This window comes from Pelophylax lessonae, assembly GCF_965119305.1.
Source record: "Pelophylax lessonae genome assembly, chromosome: 11".
Taxonomy (NCBI): Eukaryota; Metazoa; Chordata; class Amphibia; order Anura; family Ranidae; genus Pelophylax; species Pelophylax lessonae.
In genome coordinates, this window is record NC_138778.1 from 48,296,136 (window position 1) to 48,320,979 (window position 24,844).

The window sequence follows — 24,844 nt, forward strand, 5'->3', positions numbered from 1 at the left end:
TTAGGTGTACGCATTACTTTAAGAGAATGCAATAACTTTTCCTCCTCTGAGTGAGGATCTGGAAAAAAAGAAGGTAGTATATAATGTCCTGATTCAAATAAAAAGCAGACACTTACCTTGGGCAAAAAATCTGGGTGTGGACATAAAATCACCCTATCTTGATAAAATATCAAGAAAGGCTCTTTACAGGAAAGAGCTGCTAGTTCCGATACCCTTCTAGCTGAAGTTATTGCAATTAAAAAGATCAGTTTTCTGGTCAAAAGAACCAGGGGAGCCTGCCCCAGAGGTTCATAAGGCTGTTTTTGCAAAACTGCCAGCACCAAAGTCAAGTCCCAAGGACACAATGGTGGCTTCTCAGGTGGAAGCTAACGCAATATTCCCCTGACGAAGGTTTGAACCAAGGAGTGGGAAGCGATCGGTTTCTGGAAAAAAACTGGTGAAGCTGAAATTTGCCCTTTAATCATGCTCAATGCTAATTTAATATCTACCCCCACTTGCAGGAAAGCTAGAATTCTCCCTATAATATATGAGTGGGGATGCCATTTCCAGGCAATGTAATGATTATTTCTAGAGACTGGTTTACTAGCGTTTATCAGCGTATGAACTGCCAGGCCAGATACACCCTGCTTCTCCAAGATCAAGGCTTCAAAAGCCAAGCCATCAAATTTAGAAACTGTACAGCAGGGTGGAATATCGGACCTTGAGAGCAGGTCCAAACGCAGTGGAAGAACCCAAGGCCTCGTCACTTCCAACTCCTGGATTTGTGCATTCCAAATCCTCCTGGGCCATGCCGGAGTGACCAGAATTACTGGTTTCCCCTCTAGCTGGATCTTGTGCAACAGACGCCGTATCAGCTGCACCTCAGGAAAGGCATAAATCAGGGAAAACTCCTCCCAAGGAGTCACCAAAGCATCCACCCTGACTGCGAGTGGACCCCTGGTCCTGGACACAAATCTCTCCAACTTGTTGTTGAACCTGGATGCCAACAGATCTACGTCTGGGACTCCCCAGCATAGGCTGATCGATTGAAAAATCTCAGGATTTAGGGACCATTCCTCCTGAAACATCTGTTGATGGCTCAAAAAATCTGCCTGCCAGTTCTCTATTCCTGGAATAAAAGCTGCTGTCAGGCATGGCACAAACCTCTCTGCCCAGGACAGGATGATATTCACCTCTTTCTGGGCTGAGCGACTCCTTGATGGTTGACATAAGCCACGGTTGTGGCATTGTCGGATTGCACCCTGACAGGGTGACCCCAAAGTCTGGGCATCCAGAATTTCAGAGCCCGACTGACTGCACGAATTTCCAGAACGTTGATGGGGAGACAACGCTCTACCCAAAACCATTTCCCCTGGACAGTAGCTTCCTCAAGAATGGCTCCCCAGTCGGATTCATTCAGAAACTGGTTTAAAGCTTTGAGATCCAGAATAGGTCCCACAGCCCCGCTTTGCTTGGTGATTATGAACAGGTTTGAGTAAAAACCCTTGAACCTTTTGTTGTCTGGAACCTCAGTTATCACCCTTCGAGCTTTCAGCTGGTTTAATGCCCGAAAGAGAGACTTTCTTTTTAGGGGATCTGTCGGTATACTTGACCTTACAAACCGAGGATGTGGAAATACCCGAAATTCCAGCCTGTATCCCTGTGAAATGGTGGAGACAAACCAGTTGTCTTGAATTCACTTCACCCATACCCCTGAGAACTGCAGAAGCCTTCCCCCCACCCAGGTGAGTGGGGGTGCCCCCTCACAGAGAGGGCTTAGAGGGAAGACTTGACTGATCTCTGGGCCCAGGGCTTTTTCTGACCCTGCCCTGAAGGCTTGGGTCCGGATGCAAACAGTTGAGGCCGTTGCCACTGCCTGGAAATAGAAGCACTGGTATTATGAGTGCTGGAGATTTTAAAAGGAGGATGCCTGCTTTCCTCTTTACAGGTAGCAATGTACTCTCCCCCCCCCCCAAGATCGTTTGGATATACTTATCCGGATCATCACCAAAAAGGCGTTCTCCCTGAAAGGGGAAGCTAGGCAATAATCTTTTACATGGTAAATCCGCAGACCAGCTCTTCAACCAAAGGATTCTGTGCATATGCTCTGTCATCAGAGCAAACCGTGACATGTGCCTTATGGAGTCTGTAAGAGCATTCACTGCGAAACACAAAGTGCAAGGCAGATCTGACAGATCTTCCACAGACTCTCCTTGAGAAGGAATTGTCTTGGACACTCACTTTATGCGGTCTTTCAAAGACTGACACACCCCTATGGCTGCTATTGCTGGTTGTACTGCAGAACTTGCAACCACAAAAGGAGGCCTTCAATAGACTCCAACCTTTTATCAGCTGGATCTTTAAAAACCTGGTCATTATCTACAGGACAGGTTAAACTCTTGTTAACCGAAGAAATGGCCGCATCCACAGAGGGAATTTTCCACCTCTTAGTAAACTTTTCCTCCATAGGATATAACAAAAAAACATTTTAGGTGGAACATAAATCCTATCAGGATGATCCCAATCATTATACACTTCTTGCTCCAAGAGCGGATGTATGGGAAATGTTCGCAGACTCTGAGGAGGGAACAATGAGCCTGGAGAGGAAAAAAAGGCTTCAGTTGTCTCTAGGGGAAGAAACTTGTATCCAGAGCAGACCATCTCAGTAAGAGACTAAATAAACAATCTCTGGGATTGAGAAGCTGAGACTCCTCTGACTCCCCGGAAGTGGAATCTTCAGCTTGATCTTCCACATCCTCTGCATACTCCTGAACTGATTCAGGGGGTGGCCGGGGAGAAGAGCAGTGCACCCCGAGCCGCCCATTGAGTGACAATAGCGAATGAAAATTCGCTATTGTCACACGGATCCTCCTCCTGGCCAATCAGGGAGCGGGTCCTCCCACTTCCTGATTGGCCAAAAGGCAAACCCCATGCCGTGAGGTAAGTGCACGGGTCTCGCGGGGGGAACGCTGGCATCTGCATTGAAAGGGGGAACGCTGGCATCTCTGCATTGATTGGGGGCATTGCTGTGGCACTCTGCATTGATTGGGGGCATTGCTGTGGCACTCTGCATTGATTGGGGGCATTGCTGTGGCACTCTGCATTGATTGGGGGCATTGCTGTGGCACTCTGCATTGATTGGGGGCAATGCTGTGGTACTGTGCATTGATTGGGGGCAATGCTGTGGCACTGTGCATTGATTGGGGGCACGCTGTGGTCACTGTGCATTGATTGGGGCACGCTGTGGTCACTGTGCATTGATTGGGGGCACGATGTGGTCACTGTGCATTGATGTCCCCCCCCCTTCAGCGGGCCACAGAAAGATTATCAAACATCGACCGGTCCGCGGCGATAAAAAGGTTGGGGAGCACTGCCCTATATAAGAGGGGCCACAGCCTTGAACCTGTAGAGCACCCTGCACAGAGCGCCTTTGGGGTTTGGTATTCCAAGGGCCGGATCCCAGGGTCCAGCGCCTAAAAAGGAGAGCGTTACAGGAAAACCTTGTATCTGCTTCCCGTGGCTCAGGTACCATCTTTTTAGTCCATTGACTGTTTTAGATCGATCTGATAGCTAACCCCTTAGATCCAGTGATCTTTGATCGGGGTATGTAGCATAATCTTCTGTTTTCTTCTTTAAAACATAACAAACATATGGAGCGACTCTCTACAGCGACCTTCACCTTCAGACACTGGCAAAAAAACTGAGGTACTTCCTGTGTGGGAGGGGTTATATAGGGGATCATCAATTCTGATTGGTTGCCAGTGTCCTTTACCTATAGGTGGCTATATAACCCATATGTCATGATTTATGGGTCTGTGTCCTGTGATGTACGAAAAGAAAATTATTTTTTTTTTGGTTACTAAATGTGATACCAGGAACGTTTTAGAGTTTCAAATTTCTACCAAAATTCCAAAACAGATGTTAATTATTCACTTGCTCTCACTACCTCCCTTTTTGATTAGCTATACTGTATGTAGTGTTTCAGATTATGTATAGTCAGCCATATTTTAAATAATACTTTGTTTAAAAGCCTTTTTTTCTCTTTACTTTTAATAGTACATATTTAAAAAGTTAACTACAAAGGTAAGCATATACAACAACAGGGAAGACTTTCAGAAAAAAAAAAATAAAAACATGCAATTTTTTGTAATGCTATATACTGCCATTTTGGTATAGCTGCTTTTAGAGTAAAATAATTTAAATATACAATAGTCTTTCTATTCCAAGCTGGAAGAATCAGCCCAATGCTGACAAAAGGGCGATTTGTACAAGTTGATAAATTATCCTACTGGTTGCTCTCTGCCAGAGAATGATGACAAAATCAGAGATGTTCAACAACTTTCACTATGCTTTGTGCCTCTTTAGTGTGTTCATAGTCCAGGGTGCTGTACAGGGTCCTACAAGTTAAATATTTTGGTCCATTAGGTCTCCTTTAAAAATAAAAGTGTATCTGAAATGTATAGATAGCTTAAATGGGTTCAATGGAGAGGTTTGATTTTTGTAACGTGACCACTTTTTTCTTTTTTTTTTTTTCAATCCAAATCCACAAATGGCAGGTAAAAAAAATGTTAGATGGGACATTTGGGATGGAAGTTCAGTATTCACAAGCTTTCCACGGCGGTCACAGATGCAGGAGTGGAAGAGCGAGAGGTGGCGCTGGAGGAGCGTTCAACAGCTGGGCTAAGCAATAGAGGGTCGGCGGGTTTCGGCAGTAGGGAGCGGACTGAGGTTAGGGACTTGGCTGGACCATGTAGGGTCTGTCCGCAGATCCGATGATGCTTCTCCCAGTCTTTGTGTTGACAAAACGATCCACAGTAACGAGCAATATTGCATCCGCTGCAAGTCTCGCTTGCTTTACGGCCGCAGTTCCAACAAGTCTGCAGGGATAAATAGTGAGGTCTTGTAAGAGATTTAGTTAGATGCAGAATGCTACAAGTACAAAGGTGTTCACTCATTTTCATGTACCATTTTATGCTTCTTGGTGCAAAAGTCTATGCATGTACAGTATATCCTTAAAAAGTACAGCTACACTTTGGAAAAAAAAAAAAAAACTTTCTCCAGTTATCTAAAGTGATCCAACCTAGAACAATCCCACCCCAGTACATAAGTACTGAGGCTGCCCATGTCTGCAGCTGTAATACCCTACAGACTTGAATGGAGGCCTGCTCTTAGAATCTCCTATGTGTGAGTATAACTCCAGTCATGTCTTTTGAAAGTTATTGCCCAGGCAAAGCCAGAGGAGATTTTGGCATGGAGAATATAAACACTATGGTTGGCTACCACTACACCTGCCATTGAGAAGTAAGTATGCACCTGGGTGAAAGAGTTCTAGCTTAGATTATCTTAGAGGGCTATACAACTGGGGTTGAATCAAAAGTATAATTATCCTTTAAAGCTCAACTCCAGGGAAGGTAAAAATGACCCTATGCAGTGTGGACGCACAAGGGTTCATTTGCTCATTAAAGTAAGGAAGATTTACTTGCCCAATACTCTGTGGGGCTAGACCGGTCCGGAGAGCATTAAAGGGCCCCGGGCAATGCAGTGCACTGGGGCCCTGCCTACACAATCACCCACGAGAATAAAAATGCAAATTATCGATAAGGCGATATTTATTTGTACAGCAGTGCCAGGGTAATGACCGCTTCCAAGTTGGATGACTGGGTCCGGTGAGCACACACGGATGGGAGTCAGACTCTACTGTCCTCTGTGTGTCTATTCCCATTGAGGCGGACAGGCATTCCTGCAGTTGTAGGCTCCCCCTCCACTGCCCAAGTGGCCGGACAGCAGCGCAGGGCCGACAGGCGCTTGACACCTGCTAAATTCAGCGGCAGAATGCACACGGGAATTGGGACTAATTCTTAACTTGGGCTGGTTCATTGAGCAGGTGGGACCCCCCGGGCAAGTGGGGTCCCCGGGCAACTGCCCAGCGTGCCCATTCGGTAAGATGGCCCTGCCGGTCCCCGCAGCATCTTCTCCCCTACGCTCTATGGTTTGGATGTCATTAGAACCTATGTAGGGTCTGTTCCCCTGCATTGGATGTAATTATGCCGAGAGACAGTCTACTGCCAGAGCATGGGGAGCAGAGGATCAGGTAGGTGATTCTACTCTCCCCTAGGCTAAATGAGCATTTTACCCTAGGGGATGATTTTTACACTTCCGGAAGTTGGGCTTTAAGGAAAACTTGTAGAGGGGGAGAACAACAATGGCATGTAACATACAAGTTCCCCCAGCACAGATTTTCTTTAAAGTACACAATGCAGGGCAAAGCAACAAGCCCTCTTTAATGTAGGTCTCCCCAGCAGCAAATTCATACCTACGCTTTACTTTTCTATTTAGCCACCAGGATTGAAAGGCTATGAACGCCTCAAATGAAGAAAATGTATTTGTTGCTGGGGATAGGAGAAAAAAAAAAAAAAACTTGTCGTGTTGCTATGCCTTGAAAAGGTAAAAGACAGGTGTGCTCTAAAAGTTAGTTTTTACCTTTTTTTTATTATTACAGTAAGGCCTAAAATATAAGATAAAAACATTTTTCTTTTTTTGAATCAGGTAAATGAATATGAAATTCATATTGCATGTTAAAATGTTGTATTCTCTAACCCAGCCATCGTGGGAAGCTTTCAAATCATTTTTACATGTTTTCTAGGCTTTTCTTGGCTCCTTTATTGTAAAAAAAGGCCCAGTGTTTACACAGCCCTATAGCTAAAGCTGACTCACCCCTCCCTTTGGAACCCTTCAGGCGACTCTATGTAATGTTTTAAACATGTGAGAGAGCCTGAAGGTAAACAGCTTCTTCTGTGCTCTCTATCGAGAAAACCCATAATGCGCTTTTAATCCTGAGTATTACCACTCTTTCCCTTTTGTGTCTTCAAGACAGAAAGTAAGGAAAAAATTCCCCAACAGGACACAAGGGTTTTAACCATTTCCTACTCTTATTAAAAAACAAAATATTACAAAAAATTGCTTTAAATATACTTTAAGTTCTCTAAAAGAACTGGTGTTAGCATTCAGGTCACTGGGTTGAAGCAAACAGACCAATACTATAATGCTAACAAACACATTACAGCAAGTTAATGGTTCACAAATGTCAATATGAAAAGGTGTAGAGTAGGGCAGTTTGGCTCATACCTCAGTGGATTCCTCCTGCTCATTCACTACAAGGAACGCATCCTCTGTTGCTCTCCTCTTTGCATCTGCAATAGTCTGTTCCATCCTGGCCCTCTCTGATGCAATCATCTCAAATGCTTTCTGTTCGGCCTCAGATACGGCCTTCTGTACTTCAGACATGGCTTGCCTCTTCACCTCATTTACGGCCTCTTCTGGAAAAGATGAGCAGGGAGTTACGGTACATTCTAAGTTACAATTAGGCTGCGATGGATGATGAATACATCAAAACATCTTACAATTCTCTATTAGTAAGATTTTAACGTTTTATTTAGGTCGAACAAAGCATATTACACATGGATAGGAAGGAGCTACACATTGATTATGTTCTTATATTCAAGGGAATGTCCAAATTCTCAAAGTGCCAAACAGCTGGGGCTAAGTTTAAAAAGTATGGGGTAGATTGGACATGTCCAAATGGAGACACGTGGCCCTCAACCAATTCCATAATTTCTGTTACTCCTTTCAAGTGGCCCTCAACCAATTCTGGAATTTCTGTTACTACTTTCATGTGGCCCCTGACCAATTCCATAATTACTGTTACTCTTTCCATGTGGTCCACAACCAACTCCAGAATTACTGTCACTCTTTCCATGTGGTCCACAACAATTCCATAATTTCTGTTACTCCTTCCATGTGGTCCATATATTCCAGAATTTCTGTTACTACTTCCATTTGGTTCTCAAACAATTCCAGAATTTGTGTTACTACTTATATGTGGCCCTCAACTAATTTAAAAATTTGTGGTACCCTTTCCATGTGGCCCTCAACCAATTTCAGAATTTCTGTTACTCCTTACATGTGGTCCACAAACAATTCCAGAATTTCTGTTACTACTTCCATGTGGCCCTTAACCAATTCCAGAATTACAATTACTCCTTCCATGTGGTCCACAAACAATTCCAAAGCTACCGTTACTCCTTCCATGTGGTCCACAAACAATTCCAGAATTACTGGTACTCCATCCATGTGGCCCTCAACCAATTCCAGTATTACTATTACACCTTCAATGTGGTCCTCAACCAATTCCAGAGTTTCTTTTACTACTTACATGTGGCCCTCAACCAATTCCAAAAAATGGTGGTACTCCTTCCATATGGCCCTGAACCAATTCCAGAATTACTGTTACTCCTTCCATGTGGTCCACAAACAATTCCAGAGCTATCTTTACTCCTTCCATGTGGTCCTTAAACAATTCCAGAATTACTGGTATTACATCCATGTGGCCCTCAACCAATTCTAGTATTACTATTACACCTTCAATGTGGTCCTCAACCAATTCCAGGGGTTCTTTTACTCAGGGGCGTAACTACAGGGGTTGCAGGGGTTGCAATCGCAACCGGGCCCCATGCTCCAGGGGGCCTGTGCTGCTCCCCTGTACACCTGGATAGGAGGGGCGGCAGGGGAAGCATGTAGAGAAATCACTGTCCGCCTTTTTCCTCCTGTAGCTGCAGGCCCCAAGATGGAAGGAAAGGGGCCCACTGCAGAATTTGTGAAAGGGTCCCGCTGCGGGACTGTAATAAAGGGCCCCGCAACGTGAGTAAAGGACCCCAGGATCAGTGGGAAGAGCCCCCGTCTTGAAGGGAAGGGCCCCCGGCCAGGGGTCCGAGGGGCCCTTCATGGTTTCTTGCACCGGGGCCCTGAAGGTTCTAGTTACGCCTCTGCTTTTACTACTTCCATGTGGCCCTCAACCAATTCCAAAAATGGTGGTACTCCTTCCATATGGCCCTGAACCAATTACAGAATTACTGTTACTCTCTCCATGTGGTCCACAAACAATTCCCGGAATTTCTGTTAATCCTTCCATGTGGCCCTCAACCAATTCCATAATTACTGTTACTCCTTCAATGTGGTTCACAAACAATTCCAGAATTATTGTTACTCCTTTTATGTGGTCCACAACCAGTTTCAGAATTCCTGTTACTCCTGCCATATAGCCCTCAACCAATTTCAGAATTGAACAATTTTGTGTTAGATTATGAAACCATTAGCTGATCTCCTAAACCATACACTCAAACTAATGTGTGCCTAAGAGGTTTTCTTTAGCCACATCTGGGCCACATTTTTGAGGAAAAAATAAACTTAAATGCTTTTTAGTGCACAAAAACACAATATAATACCAAACTGTTGGTGAAATATAAAAGATGATGTTGTACTGAGTAAATTGATACCAAACATGTCAAATCTAAAAATATAAAATCTAAAAAATTTGCATGCTCCTGAAATGGTGACAAATTATAGTACTACTACTACTTATAGTAACTAAAATGAACTAGGATGATATTCTGGCAAATATTTTTAAGTTGTCTAACTTATGAATAGGCAAAAAAAAAAAAAAAAAACTTATATACTGAAACCTAGTTGGGCATACAGCTTTATATAAAGTATTGTATAGGGGCTCATGCACATAGATGCATTTGGGCATTGAGCATCAGAATTTATCATTACGTGTTTTTCTGTGCCTGGAAGTCCATGTTGTATACAGTCAGATGCCTGTCGTGAGCGGCCTTGGATGCAAACTGTTTCAGTCCAGGGTTGCTCATCTGCTCCTGTGTACATGTAAGCACTGATGAGTGGTTACAGTTGCTGGCTGCTGTTGTATGCAACACCTGTGGACTCCTGGGTATGGAAATACTGTATGCTGGATTCCAGTGCTGTACACCTAAATGCGCCCATATGCATGTGCCATAATAATTTTAATTTATCACCACTAGGTGTCTCTATAATAGTGGTCAGCTTTTAGCCCCGGTTCACACTAGGGCGACCTGTGAGGCGACCTGGTCGCCTCACAGGTCGCCTCCCATAGGGAAGCTACGGACCCGTTCTAATAGGAGCGACACAAGTCGCTCCGACCTAGAAAAAGGGTCCGGAGCTTCTTTGGGGCGACCAGGAGGCAACCGCCATAGACTTCAATGTTATGAAGTCTGTGGCGGCCGCTCCGAGGTCGCGGCGCGCTGCTCGCACCGCGATCTCGGAGGTCGCCCCTGAAAGTAGCGTCGCGCCAGTGTGAACCGGCGCTTAAAGTACATGGTCAAACATCTGACTATAGCAATTCCGAGGCATATTCACAACAATGGAATCATCAATTAACATTCACGGTGATAGGAGGAAAAAGTAAGCAAATCCTTGGTCAACCCTTCTTTGGTAGCAATTACTTTGAATACGAGCAGTTTTGGTAGCTCTGGATCAGACTTGCACAACGTTCAGGAGGAATTTTTGACAATTTTTACAAAACTGCTTCAGCTCAGACACATTTGTAGAATGTCTGGTGTGTACGGCTCCCTTGAGGTCATTCCATAGCATCTCTATGGGGTTAAGGTCTGGGCTCTGACTCAGGTTCACATACTTTTTCTTGCCATTGTACTTTATCTAAGTACCTGCTTTTCTCCAGATCTCATCAGTAACATAGCTTCCTCCTGTTCTGCTACTAAAGTCCCTCTGAAGATCTGAAAGTGGAAATTAAAATATAAGTAAATGTAAAAAATCCTAACACATGATAATGATACAAAAAAAAAACATACTTCGTAGATCAAGGCACTGTTTCTATTATAAATGGTTTTGGTTTGTTGATACTAAGTATGGTCATTGGTTTAAGACCCCGTTCACACTGGGGCGACCCGACTTTGCCGGGTGACCTGTGAAGTCGCGGTGCGCAGCTCGCACCGCGACCTCGGAGCGGCCGGCATGGACTTCATATCACTGAAGTCAATGCAGGTCGCTCCAGGTCACCCCAAAGAAGCTCCGGACCCTTTTTCTAAGTCGGAGCGACTTGTGTCGCTCCTATTAGAACGGGTCCTGTGCTACTCTATGGCAGGCGACCTACGACGACTTGTCAGGCGACCAGGTCGCCTGACAGGTCGCCCCAGTGTGAACGGGGTCTTAGGAGGGTGTTCAAGATCTAACATGGAGAACTCCTTGTTATTTGTGTCTAGAAGAGTTTCACAAGGTCCATCAGTCTGCCAAAGTTGCTTTAAAGTGGTTGTAAACCTCAGACATGAAATATGAACAAAGCATATTCCTCTAGAGTGTGTACTTGTCTCAGTTAGGAGCACTAAGTGCCACTTTTGCCTGCTGCTTTGTTCCTCCGCTATGACAAGTTTTCCTGACACCAAGCGCAAAATGGTGACAGGGGAGGGATTTTCAGCTGATTGACAGCCTCAGGTCTGTTCCTGTGTATTGAGTGAAGGGGCGGGGGTCCTCCCTTTCTATCCCTTTCCATCCCTTTTCTCCAATCAGCTGTCAGACCTCTCCTCACTAAGCTCTGCAGAGTTTGACTTCAGCTCCCTGCCCCCTTTTTTCTGACAGCTCAGACAAAATTTAAAATTCAGCACTTGGAATGGCTGTAGAAAAGAGAAGATTGGAAATTAACAGGTACAACTTATGTAGGAGGATTTGTTTCATCTCTGTTTCATCGCAGTATCGACCTCTGACGTCACTAGTCCGTGACGTGTTTCGGAGCATGCGCATTAGGTGGAAGGTTACAATGCAAGCTCCTTTCTTCCACCTGTTGCGCGTGCTCCAAAACGCATCGCAGACTAGTGAGGTCAGAGGTCGATGCTGTGTTCCAGCCAGTGGTGTATTTAGGTTTTGTGCTGCCCTAGGCCTGACTAAACTTGGGCATCCCTAATTTAAATATGACCCACCCCTTCCAGTAAAGGCCACACCCTTTCCTGTTTATGACCCGCCCTGTCATCTGTAAACCACAGCCTATCAGTGCCCATCAGTGCAGCCTCATGACTTCCCATAAGTTCAGCTTCATCAGTGCCCATCAGTGCAGCCTTATCAGTGCTCATCAGTGCAGCCTCATTACTGCCCATCAGTGCAGCCTCATCAGTGCAGCATATCAGTGCGGCCTCATCAGTGGCCATCAGTACAGCCCCATCAGTGCAGCCTCTTCTTGCCCATTAGTGCAGCCTATCAGTGCCCATCAGTGCTGCCTTATCAGTGCAGCCCTATCAGTCCTGCTCATCAGTCCTGCTCATCAGTCCTGCTCATCAGTGGCCATCAGTGCAGTCTATTAGTGCCCATCATTTCAACATATCAGTGCCCATCAGGGCAGCATATCAGTGCAGCCCCATCAGCTTTTTTGCTGCCCCCCTGCAAAGTGCTGCCCTAGGCCTGGGCCTTGTTGGCCTAGGCCAAGATGCAGCACTGGTTCCAGCGTGCATTCCAACCCTCGGTCCTGGCTGTTTCCCTTCCCACAGTGATTGCCGGCCAGATTCAGCGTGACCAGGCAGCAACAAAGCTCCAGCACGGGCACCATGGCCCCTACACCTCTGAACGTCCCCTGGGTAATGGGAATACCCGAAAAGCCGGTATTAACATACCACTATGTGAGTTTTACTCTTTTATTATTTCAATAAACCACTTAACAGTCTACACTCAGAGGTGCCTCTTTTTTCAGTTTTTTTACATGTTGTTGGGAAACAGCTGCTACTCCCCCCTTCTTGAAGACTAGCCCTGCTCCAGTGGACTTGTTCTCTTGTGGCGGTAGCCATATAGACATAAACGGACTACCTATATATATGTAATCTCAGCCCCATCTATGGATGTCTATGTTTTCGGGCCAAACTACCCATACTCTAATTGTTGTCCCTTCATTGGGTATATGTGAGAGTTTTCAGCCACTTTTAGGGTGGTCCACCAAAAGTGATATTAGGCAGATGTAAAGCCTAGTGGGTGATTTATCCCCTGCCTTCTTTTATATTTTGAAGTCTCCAACAGCAACATCTACTAACCAAAATTCCTGACTCTGTACCTGTCCACCTGGGAGTTTTGAGTTTTCCAACCCACCTTTGTGTATCTCAGTTCCTCCTGTTGTATCCCATAATATAAATTGGATTTACTTTGATTTGACTTTTACACCCTCTGGCATTGACGTTGTGTCAAAATCAGATCAAAGTAGTGCAGAAACCTTTTCTGAAGTCGCAACGACTTCAGTAGTGTCAATTGAAGCAGTTCTCATAGAGATACATAGCATTTCATATGTCCTCAACCTACAAGAAAGAACATTGTATCAAGCCATAGTCAGCTAGTGATGTAACCAGAGGCGTTCTCACCATTGGTACCAGATTCGGTGCTGGTTGGACTGTGTTGCCTGCTCGAGTGCTCGCTTCCTTTCCGGAGTTCTGAGGATTCATTGTACCGTCTCTTCCAGTAATTCAGCTCCTCTCTGTCCACTTCTTGACACCTACGTAACACGGCCATAGAACGCTTTGTCTTTTCCACCATTTCCATTATACAGTTCAAGGCCTGTTGAAAAGAATATTGTAAGATGAAGTGGTTTACGAATGAAAAAGAACTAGCTGACAACAAACAGAAAATCCGGATTCTCAGGGCATGTTCACACGGTTGGCTATCCTTAAAGCCCCTCTGAAAAGTGATCCCCAGGGGATTGCTTTTCAGGGGGTGGTTGACAGGTGGCTGGGAGGCAATTTGTTGCCTTCTCATCACATGTTTTAACCCTGAAAAGCCACATCACTGCTCCGCGAGCATTACACAAAGCTCCAGGAAGGTCCTTTTCACTTAAAGTGGTTGTAAACCCTTACCTATATCCAGTGAAATGACTGGTCTCAGATGATACACAGAGATTAACATATCCCCCCTACATAAGTGGTACCTGTGTAACTACAGCTGTCTTTCCCCTACATCCATTCAAAGTGGCCAATTTACACAGGATCTCTCAGCTATTAAAAGCAGGGGGCGGAGAGCTGACAGTACAGCTGTGAGGAGAACTCTGGGAGATGATTGGAGGGAAGGGACACACCCCCCCCTTTCATACAGGTACAAAGTTGAGGCTGTCAATCACAGGCTGTGCCCTCCCCTGTCACTATTTTTCTGCTGGTGTTAGGAAAACTTGTCAGACATGACTAACACTGTTAGCAGAGGAACGAAGCAGCAGACAAAAATGACACTTAGTGCTCTGCATTGAGACAAGTACACACTATAGATGGACATGCTTTGTTCATATATCATGTTTGAGGTTTACATCCACTTTAAATTAAATGCATTTGGCGGCAGTATTGCCTGCCCAGTATGACAAGGAGTATAATTTTTGTGTGTACAGCCCTGAGCAGCTGCATGTTCTTCTTTAGGTGGGAGATCATGCGGTGGTAAAATTGAAGCTCAACCGTCTGTTTTTACCACCCCCTTGCCGCCCATTTGAACAAGGCCTAAACCTGACAAACTTTGTTCAGTATCCTTTAAGATGACTATATCTGTTACAGTCTGATTGTCCAAGCTCCTTTAGATCTACCATCAACCATGTTGTAAAAGTACTTTCCTAGTTGGGTGCAAACTGAATAGATTGAGAAGATAAGCCCTCAAATTAAATAGTATTGGTAAATCTAAAAGACTTACCAAATAATCAGATTTTATTGTGTATGGCCAGCTTTAGATTTACCAAACTGTAAAGCTTAAGGGTCTATTGGTAAATCTAAAGGATATTGCACAGCTTTAGGGAGCATTAAAGTGCATCCCAGATGCTCTAGCCCAGTGGTCTCCAAACTGCGATCCGGGGGCCAGATGTGGCCCTTTGCTTGCCTTTATCTGGCCATTGGGGCACATTTACTCCCACTGATACAAGACACAATTCCTCCCACTGACCCCAACAATGAGGCATAATTCCTGCTACTGACAACAACAGGGCACTGTTTCTCCAATTGACACCAATGATGGGGCACTATTCCTTAAACTTATACCAATAATGGGGAGGTATTCCTCCCACTAACACAAACAATGTGTCACTAAGCCTCCCACTGATACCAATGATGGGGCACTATTCCTCCCACTAACAACAATGATGGGGCACTATTCCTCCCACTGATAGCAATGATGGGGCACTATTCCTCCCACTGATAGCAATGATGGGGCACTATTCCTCCCACTAACACCAATGATGGGGCACTATTCCTCCCACTAGCACCAATGATGGGGCACTATTCCTCCCACTGATAGCAATGATGGGGCACTATTCCTCCCACTAACACCAATGATGGGGCACTATTCCTCCCACTAACACCAATGATGGGGCACTATTCCTCCCACTGATAGCAATGATGGGGCACTATTCCTCCCACTGATAGCAATGATGGGGCACTATTCCTCCCACTGATAGCAATGATGGGGCACTATTCCTCCCATTGATAGCAATGATGGGGCACTATTCCTCCCACTAACACCAATGATGGGGCACTATTCCTCCCACTGATACCAATGATGAGGCAATATTCCTCCCATTAACACAAACAATGGGGCACTATTCCTCCCGCTAACACCAACAATGTGTTAATATTCCTCCCACTGATACCAGTGATGGGTCACTATTCCTTCCACTGGCACCAAGGACGGGGCACTAATCCTCCCACTGATACCAATGATCGGACACTATTCCTCCCACTGATACCAATGATGGGGCATTATTCCTCCCACTAACACCAACGACGGGGCACTATCCCTCCCACTAATGCCAAAGATGAGTTCTTTACTCCCACTGCCACTGGGACAATTTCTAACCCCGATGACCACAGTCCACCCCGCTAAAATCTGAAGGACAGTAAGCTGGCCCTTTGTTTAAAAAGTTTAAAGACCCCTGCTCTAGCCGAAGCAATGTATGCATTTTATTTTCCAGAATAAAACAAACCTCTGGATGGTGCCAGACCAATGTATGGAAAAAGCAAGATAAAGGTTTTGCCCAGTTGCCCACTATTGTCCTAAACTGAGCTCGAAGATGATGAAGAAGAATCATCCATGACCATAAATTTGTGGAAAATGTCCATATAGACTGGTGCTGCTAGAACATGTACCAAGAAGTCCTGGAAATGTAAACACCGAAAAAGGTCTTCATTGCTACTAGCTCTGTGATACATGTAACAGTAAATGACCACACAATGTGGGTGTATGGGGCAAGTCTCTGGTAATGCAAAAGTAACCAGCCAGACTATGGTTATGTAGGTGCGATAATCCAATATTTTTTTTCCCAACAATACCTCAATCGGGAAACAAACGCAGTAAAGCCCCTAGATGGAGCTGATGATGTATGAACTACATGTATTAGAGAAAATATGGCAATTTTTATTTTTAGTGTGCCGATTTTTGTCATTTTTACACAGCAAACGTTTTACACAAACACCCCTAAGTGTCATCAGATAATGAAAAGACTGTCTTACGTGGTCTAGATGCTTCCACTCCTCTGCCCACTCTCTCTCAGTCAGCCTGTGATCCACCAACTCCTCTTGGTAACCATTGGTCACATTGCCGTTAACCCCTGAAGCCAAACATATAGCATTATATTAGAATTAATCTCTGCCAATCACACCAAACCCTACAAAATTTCAGGAAATGCAATCTGCCTCCTAATCCTTTCCTTTCAACCCTTTAAAACTCAACTCCAGCTCATTCCTTCTTTTAATTTGGCCAGAGGGAAAATAATATAACTTTCAGACATTTTTTTATCTCTGCCTTTAACCCCATTGAGGAGATTTTCCTCATTTCCTGTCCCCATGATACCCATATAACAAATTTGGATGGCAGTTGTCAAATGGACTAGAAGGAAGAGCAATAAAAATGTTCTTAAATCTTCAACCCCTACTCCACTAAAACCTACTAAACAAAAAAAAAAAAGAGACAATAAAAAATGAGGAGTGCTGTAATGTAATTTAATTATATTTACTCAATTTTGTATACATACAGAGGCTTCTCAATTTTTGGGCAGGTGTCATCACACTATATACTCAAATTAGGCCAAAGAAGGTAGAACCAATGAAAACAGACACCACCAAGGTGCATCACTATAAGATATACAAAGGTTTATTGACAGGAAAAAATTGTATCAGAAAATATGAATTTATATTCAGTATTTTTAATGCATTTTTGCTACATTTTTCATGTCAATGGACACTTATGTATATTTTTTAATGGGGGTATGTCTTACCTGTGTTTTTTTTTCATCAGCTTTCCTTCTTTGACTTACAAATGTATTTAAATATGTCATAAAAACCTGACAGGAGGTTGCAACCCTTCCCTGCTTCCCTATTCAAAACTAAATTAAACTTTTAGCTCCAGTTGGCCTGAAAGCTTTGCCGGTTGGCACTATTTCTTTCCACCATAAATCAAGCCAAGTGAAGCAGGAGTAAAGATGCCAATTCTGCATCACTGCTCTGTAGTCTGTAAAAAAGGGGGTGACTAGGGGCCCAAGAAGCTAAGTGAGAACACTGTCTCATTCTACCTCTAGAGGGTGCTATACGTCAAGATTTCCCACTGCTCTTCTGATAGAATGACTCACGGGTCTCACATAGAGCCCAATGTGTTATTGGCATCACCCAGAATGACTGTTTTTCTATGGCACGACATCAAACGGTGCTTGATCAGTTGCTTTGGCCACAATACACTTTATTTTCCTCTACTTTGTATAGATCAGCTGACAAGGCCTTTACTTACCACCCACCGGATGGTGGCGCTCTCTAACTTCTCTGTGTTCACTCATCTTGCACAGTGGATCTCTGTACATCTGTGATCCTGGAATGTCATCAAATGAGTAGTGTTGTAGAGGAGGTGGGGTGGGGTGATACTGGTTAGAAGAATTTAGGATAGGCAAGGACAGGGCCGGGCTGTGACGGGGAGCTGGGCTAATAGTGCACACCCTCTTCACAGGTGGTTCAGGAGGTAGAGGCTCCCTTTCAAACACGTGATCTTCTCTCCTGCAAACAACACAGTTCAAAAAGAAATATGTGAACAGATTGATAATCAACAGAACATTTCAGTAAGATATTTCTATAATGGTAATGGAGGTACCGATTGGGTAGAGCAACCTCTCTCAACCTTTTTGAAATAGAGGAACCCCTGAAATCACTTTCTGTTTTCAGGGAACCCTGCTAATATTAACCATATCTATAGCTCACAGAACATTAGCATGAAAGTCAGTGGGAAGAAAGCTCTCCCACAGATAGCTTAAAAGATTATCGGCATCAATGGGTAGTTATCTGAGAGGCAGAAGCTGCTCATTGTGCAAGGAGCCCCTAGCATCATCTGGAGAAAGCGTAGGGTTCTGAAAAACCCTGGTTGAGAAAGATAGAGGGAAGGTGGGCAGCAAATCACAACTTTAAGGTGGAGTTGATGTTGAGGCCACCATGACAGTGTGCTCCTGCCACCATGGGGGCTCTCCAGGCACACATAAGTGAATTTTACCAATAACAAAATTTCTGGCAGGCATATCTGTAATCATAATGTTAGTCAAGACAGGTCAACTTTAAACACATTTTGCTTACTTGAATTAGGTGAATGTCTCTATGTGGATGTTACCAGAACTCCAACATTGCTCAAGCATGGGCTTTAAAATGTAAATGCGATAGGCTCTGTGGACATCCACATATGGCCTGATTTGTGAGGAATGGTGCCATCCATTATCTATATTACTGCAGCTACCCATTAGTAGACATGGGAGTAAGTCACACATGTGCAAGTCACAAGCAAGGCTCAAGTCTTAACCTTCAAGTCTCAAGCAAGTCCCAAGTTACTGTGGCGAAAAGCAAGCAAGTCAAGTCGAGTCCCTGCTAGAAGTCAAGCAAGTCAAGTCAAGTCATTTATTTGGTCAAGTCACAAATCAAGTCAAAATATTGCTTTAACACATCTTGAGAAGATGCAAATATTTAATAACTTCAAAAAGTAAAGTAATTTCGAGTCATATGTCTCAAGTCACGTCTCAAGTCATGAATACCAGGTCAAAGTCAAATCAAGTCTTTTATTAATTTTGTCAAGCAAGTCTCAAGTCCTCAAACTGGTGACTTAAGTGTGACTTAAGTCAAGTCATGTGACTCAAGTCCCCCACCTCTGCCCATTAGTACATAAAGCTTGTTATACTGTATAGAGTGCACCAAGTTTTACTTATTTTGGGTCAATGACTCTGACGCAGACCTCAGCTTGTTACTGTCTACAAGGGGTGTCTTAAACCGGTGTCCTTTTCAGAAAATAAGAGGTACAGATTTAAAAAGACTGTAGAACCCCACGCACTCCTCATTCTTCATCTGCCAAATGACTACTTTAGGTTTACACACTGATGCCTTAGGTGTAGGGATACTCCCAATATATAAATTATAGTAAATTGCAGTTGCTTTTGTTTTCGAGGGGGCAGCTTAATGACTGTTGTCAATTAAATTATTTTGACTCCCATTGTACAATGCTGTCACATTGTAGGCTTAAATTCTGCAATAAAAAAATATTGAAAATAAAAGATTTTAAGACAAGAGGCTGCTAAAGATACTCCTAGAGCTAAGCAAGTATCTGCAAGCATCTTGCTTTACAACTAGTCCCTCCTGGCACATTTCTGATAAGGGCCTTAACCTTCATCTCTCCTCGAACCCTTAGCTAAAAGTTACCTAAAAATGGCTGTGACAGAACGTAAAGAGAGTCTATACTGAGGAATTTGGGGACTGTCATTATTATCCTCTCCTAAAAATGCTAGTAGTTGGTTGTCACACTGCTTAATTTCTTCAGTGCTTTCTTGGCTATGGATTGACAAGCCAGCAACTAGCATTATAAAAAGATGCTCAAAAATGAAAACTTCCATATTTATTTTAACTACAGGTTACCTATATTTCTTTCTTGGAGGTCCTCTTTAAAGGAAATGTAGTCTATTCTGTTTTTTGATATGCTATGTAAAATGAACTTGGTATAAATACCTTATATCGGTATACTGTATGTTAATTTTTAAAATTCATAACTCTATGTATAGTTTTTAATTATTAATGTTAATGAAAACACCATCTTCTTTCTCTTTACCTTTCTGGGCTGTGTCTTTTCCCATTGCCATTGACTTCCAAGAGCAGCTCAGAGGAATCAGATGGGGATGATGTGTTGGTGTTGAGTAGCAGGTGTTCATGTTGTGCCAAGTACTGAGATGGAGTCTGCTTGGCCGTGCGGGCACAGTGCAGCAATTCCCTCTGGAGAAGCGGTAAGTTGGCCTAGAGATACAACCAAAAATAGTATTAATTTAAGCCAAGAGTTGCCACAAAGCAACCAGCTCAGGATGTGGCTGAAACACCCACCTTGAGGAATGGGATGACAAAGGGTCGGAGAGGAAAGTTGGTGGCTTCCTGGAGCTTGCAATGAAATTCTTCTATGGTTATAGTTGAGTTCTAGGTTATGGAAAGAAGAAATAATTATCAGTCAAGCAAATTTTGAACAGGAAGAACCGAGGGGGTGTTTGTTTTTATTAAAATTACACTGGGCTTATCTTTTCTTCTATTTTAAAATTCCAGTCAAATGTTCAAGGTTTGGATAGAGTTGGAAAGGGTGATGACCAAAGTCACCAGGACAGGAGATGAGAGAAAATCCAAAAATGTGAAGTTTTTATTGACAAAGGAGAAGAGAGGACAACAGCTCCAAGCTGTTCCTTGTCCTTTCTAACACAATCCAACAGATAGTGTCAACAGTTGACACAGCACTTCAAATTCTAAGGAGAGACAGTACAGTAACAATACAACTAAAGACAAGAGGGTTAGAAGGCCCTGGTCATGAGAGCTTACAATCTAAAAGGGAAGGACAGGTGACAAAAAATGAAGATGAGTTGATGAAGAAAGTAAAAGTTCAGAGGTAAAATAGACTTTCTTGAAGAGATGAGTTTTTAGGAATCTCTTGAAGGCAAATAAAGTAGGCAAATTGAGGTAAAGGGTTCCAGAGGATAGGAGAGGCTCTGCAAAAGTCCTGGAAGTGACTGAGGGAAGCAGGAAAAAGGGAGCTAAAGAGCAGGAGGTCTTGGGAGAAGTGAGGAATATGGTTTGGATGGTATTTTGAGACAAGTTTGGTGATGCAGATTGGGGCAGAGTTGTAGACGACTTTGCATCATGTTAATGAATTTAATTTGTTGAGTGAGCCAAAGGTAGTAGAGGGATTAGCAGGAGTGGATGGTGGATACTGGGGGCTTGTAGGTTGGTTGAGTCTGGCAGCAGCATTCATGAAAAACTGAAGGGGGGATGTCCGGTGTACTGTAGAGGTAGGCCAATGAGGAGGGAGCTGGAATAGGCAAGCCAAAACAAGAGAGTGGGTTAGTAGCTTGGCATTGTCAAGGAGGGATATGCTTTGGAAATGTTAGGGAGTTTAAGACAACAAGATTTTGACAATGTTTTGATGTGGGGTTGAAAGACGAGGTCAGAGTCCAGGATTACACTTAGTACCCTGGCCTAAGGGGAAGGATGGATATTTATGCTATCGGTAGTGATGCTGCCATCACAACCTCTATAAAATAACTTCCAACGGTATTTTGCACTGTATACTCTGTATTTTCCCCACCCTTCCTGACCCTGAGATTTCTTCCCTTACTTTCAAGCACACTTACCACCAGAGCAAGAACAAGGGTTCGGACCTTCTCTCCAATCTCGGGGGAGATGTCGTTGCCAAACTGCTGCAGAGTGGTGAGGAACCTCTTGAGTTTGCTGAGCTGTCTCACCCCACAGGTGGCCGGCAGCTGCTGATTGGCCAGTGAAGATGAAGACGAGGAGGAAGGTCCATTGCTGGAACGCTGCGGAGGGGACGGAGCTCCGTTCAGTAAAGAAGGAGAATGATTCATACCATTTGAAACTGAGGAATAATGAGAGAGATACTGATTAGCTTCGTGTGCAGAGTATTTATCAAATAAGCAGGGCAGAAAAAGCTGACAAAAAGATGGATTGAAAATATCACAAGTAAGAATACATTAGCATTAGACTGTGGCAGTTGCATCCAGTGTAGTTCAAATTCTGTGAGTCAGATGTCTAGTAAGAAATATGACTAATTTCCATAATTTCTAACTAGAGTTGGTGCCATAGTAGTTGCAGAGGATGCAGACCAGCTACGTGCTCATAGCACATCCTTCTTTTACAGTTCTCTAGTAAGCTTAGAAGAACTAAAAAACTGTAACTTTGTCACCTTAGTATAGGTAGTGTATTGGGATTACAGAACACGTCCTCCTCTCTTACCCACTCGTTCAACTTCAGGGCAGCTAATGTTATTTATGACTGAGCGTATATTTTCAGCGAGCGCGAGGCGCGAGCGGGGCTGAGGTGGCAACAGGGGTGGGAAGGACTTCCTCTGGCTAGCCCTCTGGCTCCACCACTGGCAGGCAAAATGTGTATTTGTCGTATAAGACGCAACAGCTTCCCCCCCCCCCCCCCCCCCCCCAGTTTTGGGGAAGAAAAAATTGTGTCTTACACGGCGAAAAATACGGTAATTTCCATAACAAAGGGGAAAGGTGGTCAGTAGCCCACAGGGAACGATTATTATTGATAACTGATAATAGTCAGCAGAGGCAGAAAGCACAGGAAATTATCAGCTCACAATATTTCCGTCAGGATCAATTGATTTTTTTTTTTTTTTTGCGTTTATCAAACAAATATAACTAAACATTTTCAATGGTGCGTGTAAGAAACCAAAAAGGAGCGAACAGGAAAGGTTTATTGTTAGGTTTTATATACACTTTAGGTTAAGTGGTTTCCTGCCACTTTATGTAAATGAATACATTTGTAAACGTTTTTTATATATATTTTTCACTATTCTAATATTTTTGTGTAGCACTGCCCCCTAGAGGACTGCTGAGAATTACACTTTCTGGATTCCCCTGGGTTACCCTTAGCAACTGATAGCAGATAAACAGCAATGAAGCTCAGTCAATCAATCCAGAGGATGTTGTTTTTGTGTTTTTATATAGCAATTGGATAGGAGAAGGGATGAGTGGGATACTCCAACTATTCACAGTCTTGAGGACAGCTAACTGTAGAATGTGGCAAGGCCGCTGCTTCACCTTGCCACTGAAGTGAAGATACTTTAAAGGTTCCTGCTTGGTTATTCTCTTCAGGGTTCTAACTTGGTACCCCCTTTACTCTCACTGCCTGTGTGCTGACACCTGTCCGCTGGCTCTAGCCCCTGGAGTGGTCCCCTTCCTGGCAGACCCCTGGGCAACTTGTTCTGTACTCACGGACACTGTTTTTCCAGAACCACCGTTGCCTCCAACTCCACTAGTCAGCTTCCACTGGACCTCTGGGTTCAGCCACACTTTCTGGTTCACTAGGCTGACTACCTGTGACCACCTTCCACAGCTTCAGAAGAGGGGACAGCCGTCACCCTCCTTCTGGGACTTGGCTTCCCGCCCAAAGACACCCTGCCACATGTGTTCTTGGCTTTTATAGCATATCCCAGGATGCACCACTTGTCTGTGCCAACCCACTGAGACAGCTACAAAAGCCTGTGTGTCACTGGCTGGGTTTCCTCCACTGTCCAACAGGCCTCCCTCAGCCCAGAGGAATCACACATCAGACACACTGGACAGGCCTAACTAGTGATCATGCTTCCCTGATAAGCAGAGTGCAGCTATATTTTGCCTGATGCTCTCCTGATAGGTAGGCAGAGCCAAAACTACTCTCCCTACCTAGCACCTATCTAGGAGGGTACTACATTTGTTTTATAAATACAAATTTAAGACACCTATGCAATAGAAGATAGCACAGCAGAAGCTGCTTACTTTCTGGCTCTCTCTTTCTGAGTGAAAAACATGCACAGAGATGGAGGGGGAAGGAAGGAGGAGTCATTGCTCTGACTCAATCATTTGTGTGTGTTAGGGCTCATGCACATGGCCGATTAGGATCATATACTGCCCAGATCAGTGTATTTCTGAGGCAGGTATGGCCAGGTGTTCCTAGTTATGCCGCTGATAGGAAGCCTGTACATATCAATGACAGGCTGACACTATCCAGGGCTGTGCACAGATGTAAGGGATAGACGTACATCCCTTGATGCAGATAGTTTGTATTCAGGGCACCCTTCCATCCCTAATGGCCCCAGGAAGAATAGCTGTGGGCCGATTAGGATCATATACTGCCCAGATTAGCGTATTTCTGAGACAGGCATGGCAAGTTGTTCCTGGATCGGCTGCTAACAAGAAGGCTCTACAAATCAATGACAGGCTGATACTGTCCAGGGCTGTTAAGGATGGATATGTACCCATCGATGCAGAAAACTTTGCATCCAGGAGCATCCATCCCTGTGCAAACAGCTGCAGGCAGTGCCAGCCCATCATTGATTTTTACAGACTTCCAGTATATCAGAAAAAACTGGCTGTACCCATCGCAGAAATAAGATGACCTGAGCAGTGTGCGGTTCCAACTGGCTATGTGCAATCTATCTGACACTTGCCATCCTGCTGCAGGCAATACCTCAGCAAAAGGATCACTACAGAGGGCTGAGAAACAACATTTCTGTAGTGTTACCCCCTTGCTGGCTGGACCAGCATTGCATTGCTTCCTTGCTTTCAGAAATGCTGCAGAATTTCCCTAACCAGTAAGAGAATGATGCCTCAGGATTGGGAGTGACATTATGGAAATGAGTATCTTTTCTTTCTTCTATACCAATCCTGTTGGTGGTAAGTTGTTGCCAGTCACGGGATCACCAGTAATTATTAGCTTGAGATACTGAGCTCTGTAAACAAGTTGCTATTTTTCAGTACAGCAATGACAGCCTGGAAAATACATGGAAATGGGGAAAGAGCTGAATGGAATTGAACATTTTATGTAAAGTATTAATATGCAATACTTTAATGTCATGGGAAATAAAAATGAAAATGAGACCTTTTTTTTAGTTATTACCATTAGAAATACAGAAAGAAAGAATTTACAAACATTATTCAGTTCCTTTAAAAATGTATAATACCATACCACTAACTGCCCTTAGGTGTCAACAAAAG

At 43.9% G+C, this 24,844-nt stretch overlaps 1 protein-coding gene across 2 annotated transcripts in view; it reads right to left on the reverse strand.

The window, feature by feature from the left end:
- Nucleotides 1-4,018: 4,018 nt before the first annotated feature.
- CBFA2T2 (CBFA2/RUNX1 partner transcriptional co-repressor 2) overlaps nt 4,019-24,844 on the reverse strand; it is an 84,046-nt gene continuing 63,220 nt past the window's right edge. For both annotated transcript variants that reach the window (XM_082271839.1, XM_082271840.1), the window contains exons 3-11: nt 21,470-21,711; nt 20,181-20,270; nt 19,915-20,096; nt 17,578-17,837; nt 16,308-16,405; nt 13,200-13,392; nt 10,518-10,586; nt 7,105-7,295; nt 4,019-4,856 (exon numbers count right to left, since the gene is read on the reverse strand). In XM_082271839.1, the coding sequence (XP_082127965.1) occupies nt 4,581-4,856; nt 7,105-7,295; nt 10,518-10,586; nt 13,200-13,392; nt 16,308-16,405; nt 17,578-17,837; nt 19,915-20,096; nt 20,181-20,270; nt 21,470-21,711 (1,601 nt within the window). In that variant the 3' untranslated portion in view covers nt 4,019-4,580. The remainder of the gene's footprint in view (nt 4,857-7,104; nt 7,296-10,517; nt 10,587-13,199; nt 13,393-16,307; nt 16,406-17,577; nt 17,838-19,914; nt 20,097-20,180; nt 20,271-21,469; nt 21,712-24,844) is intronic.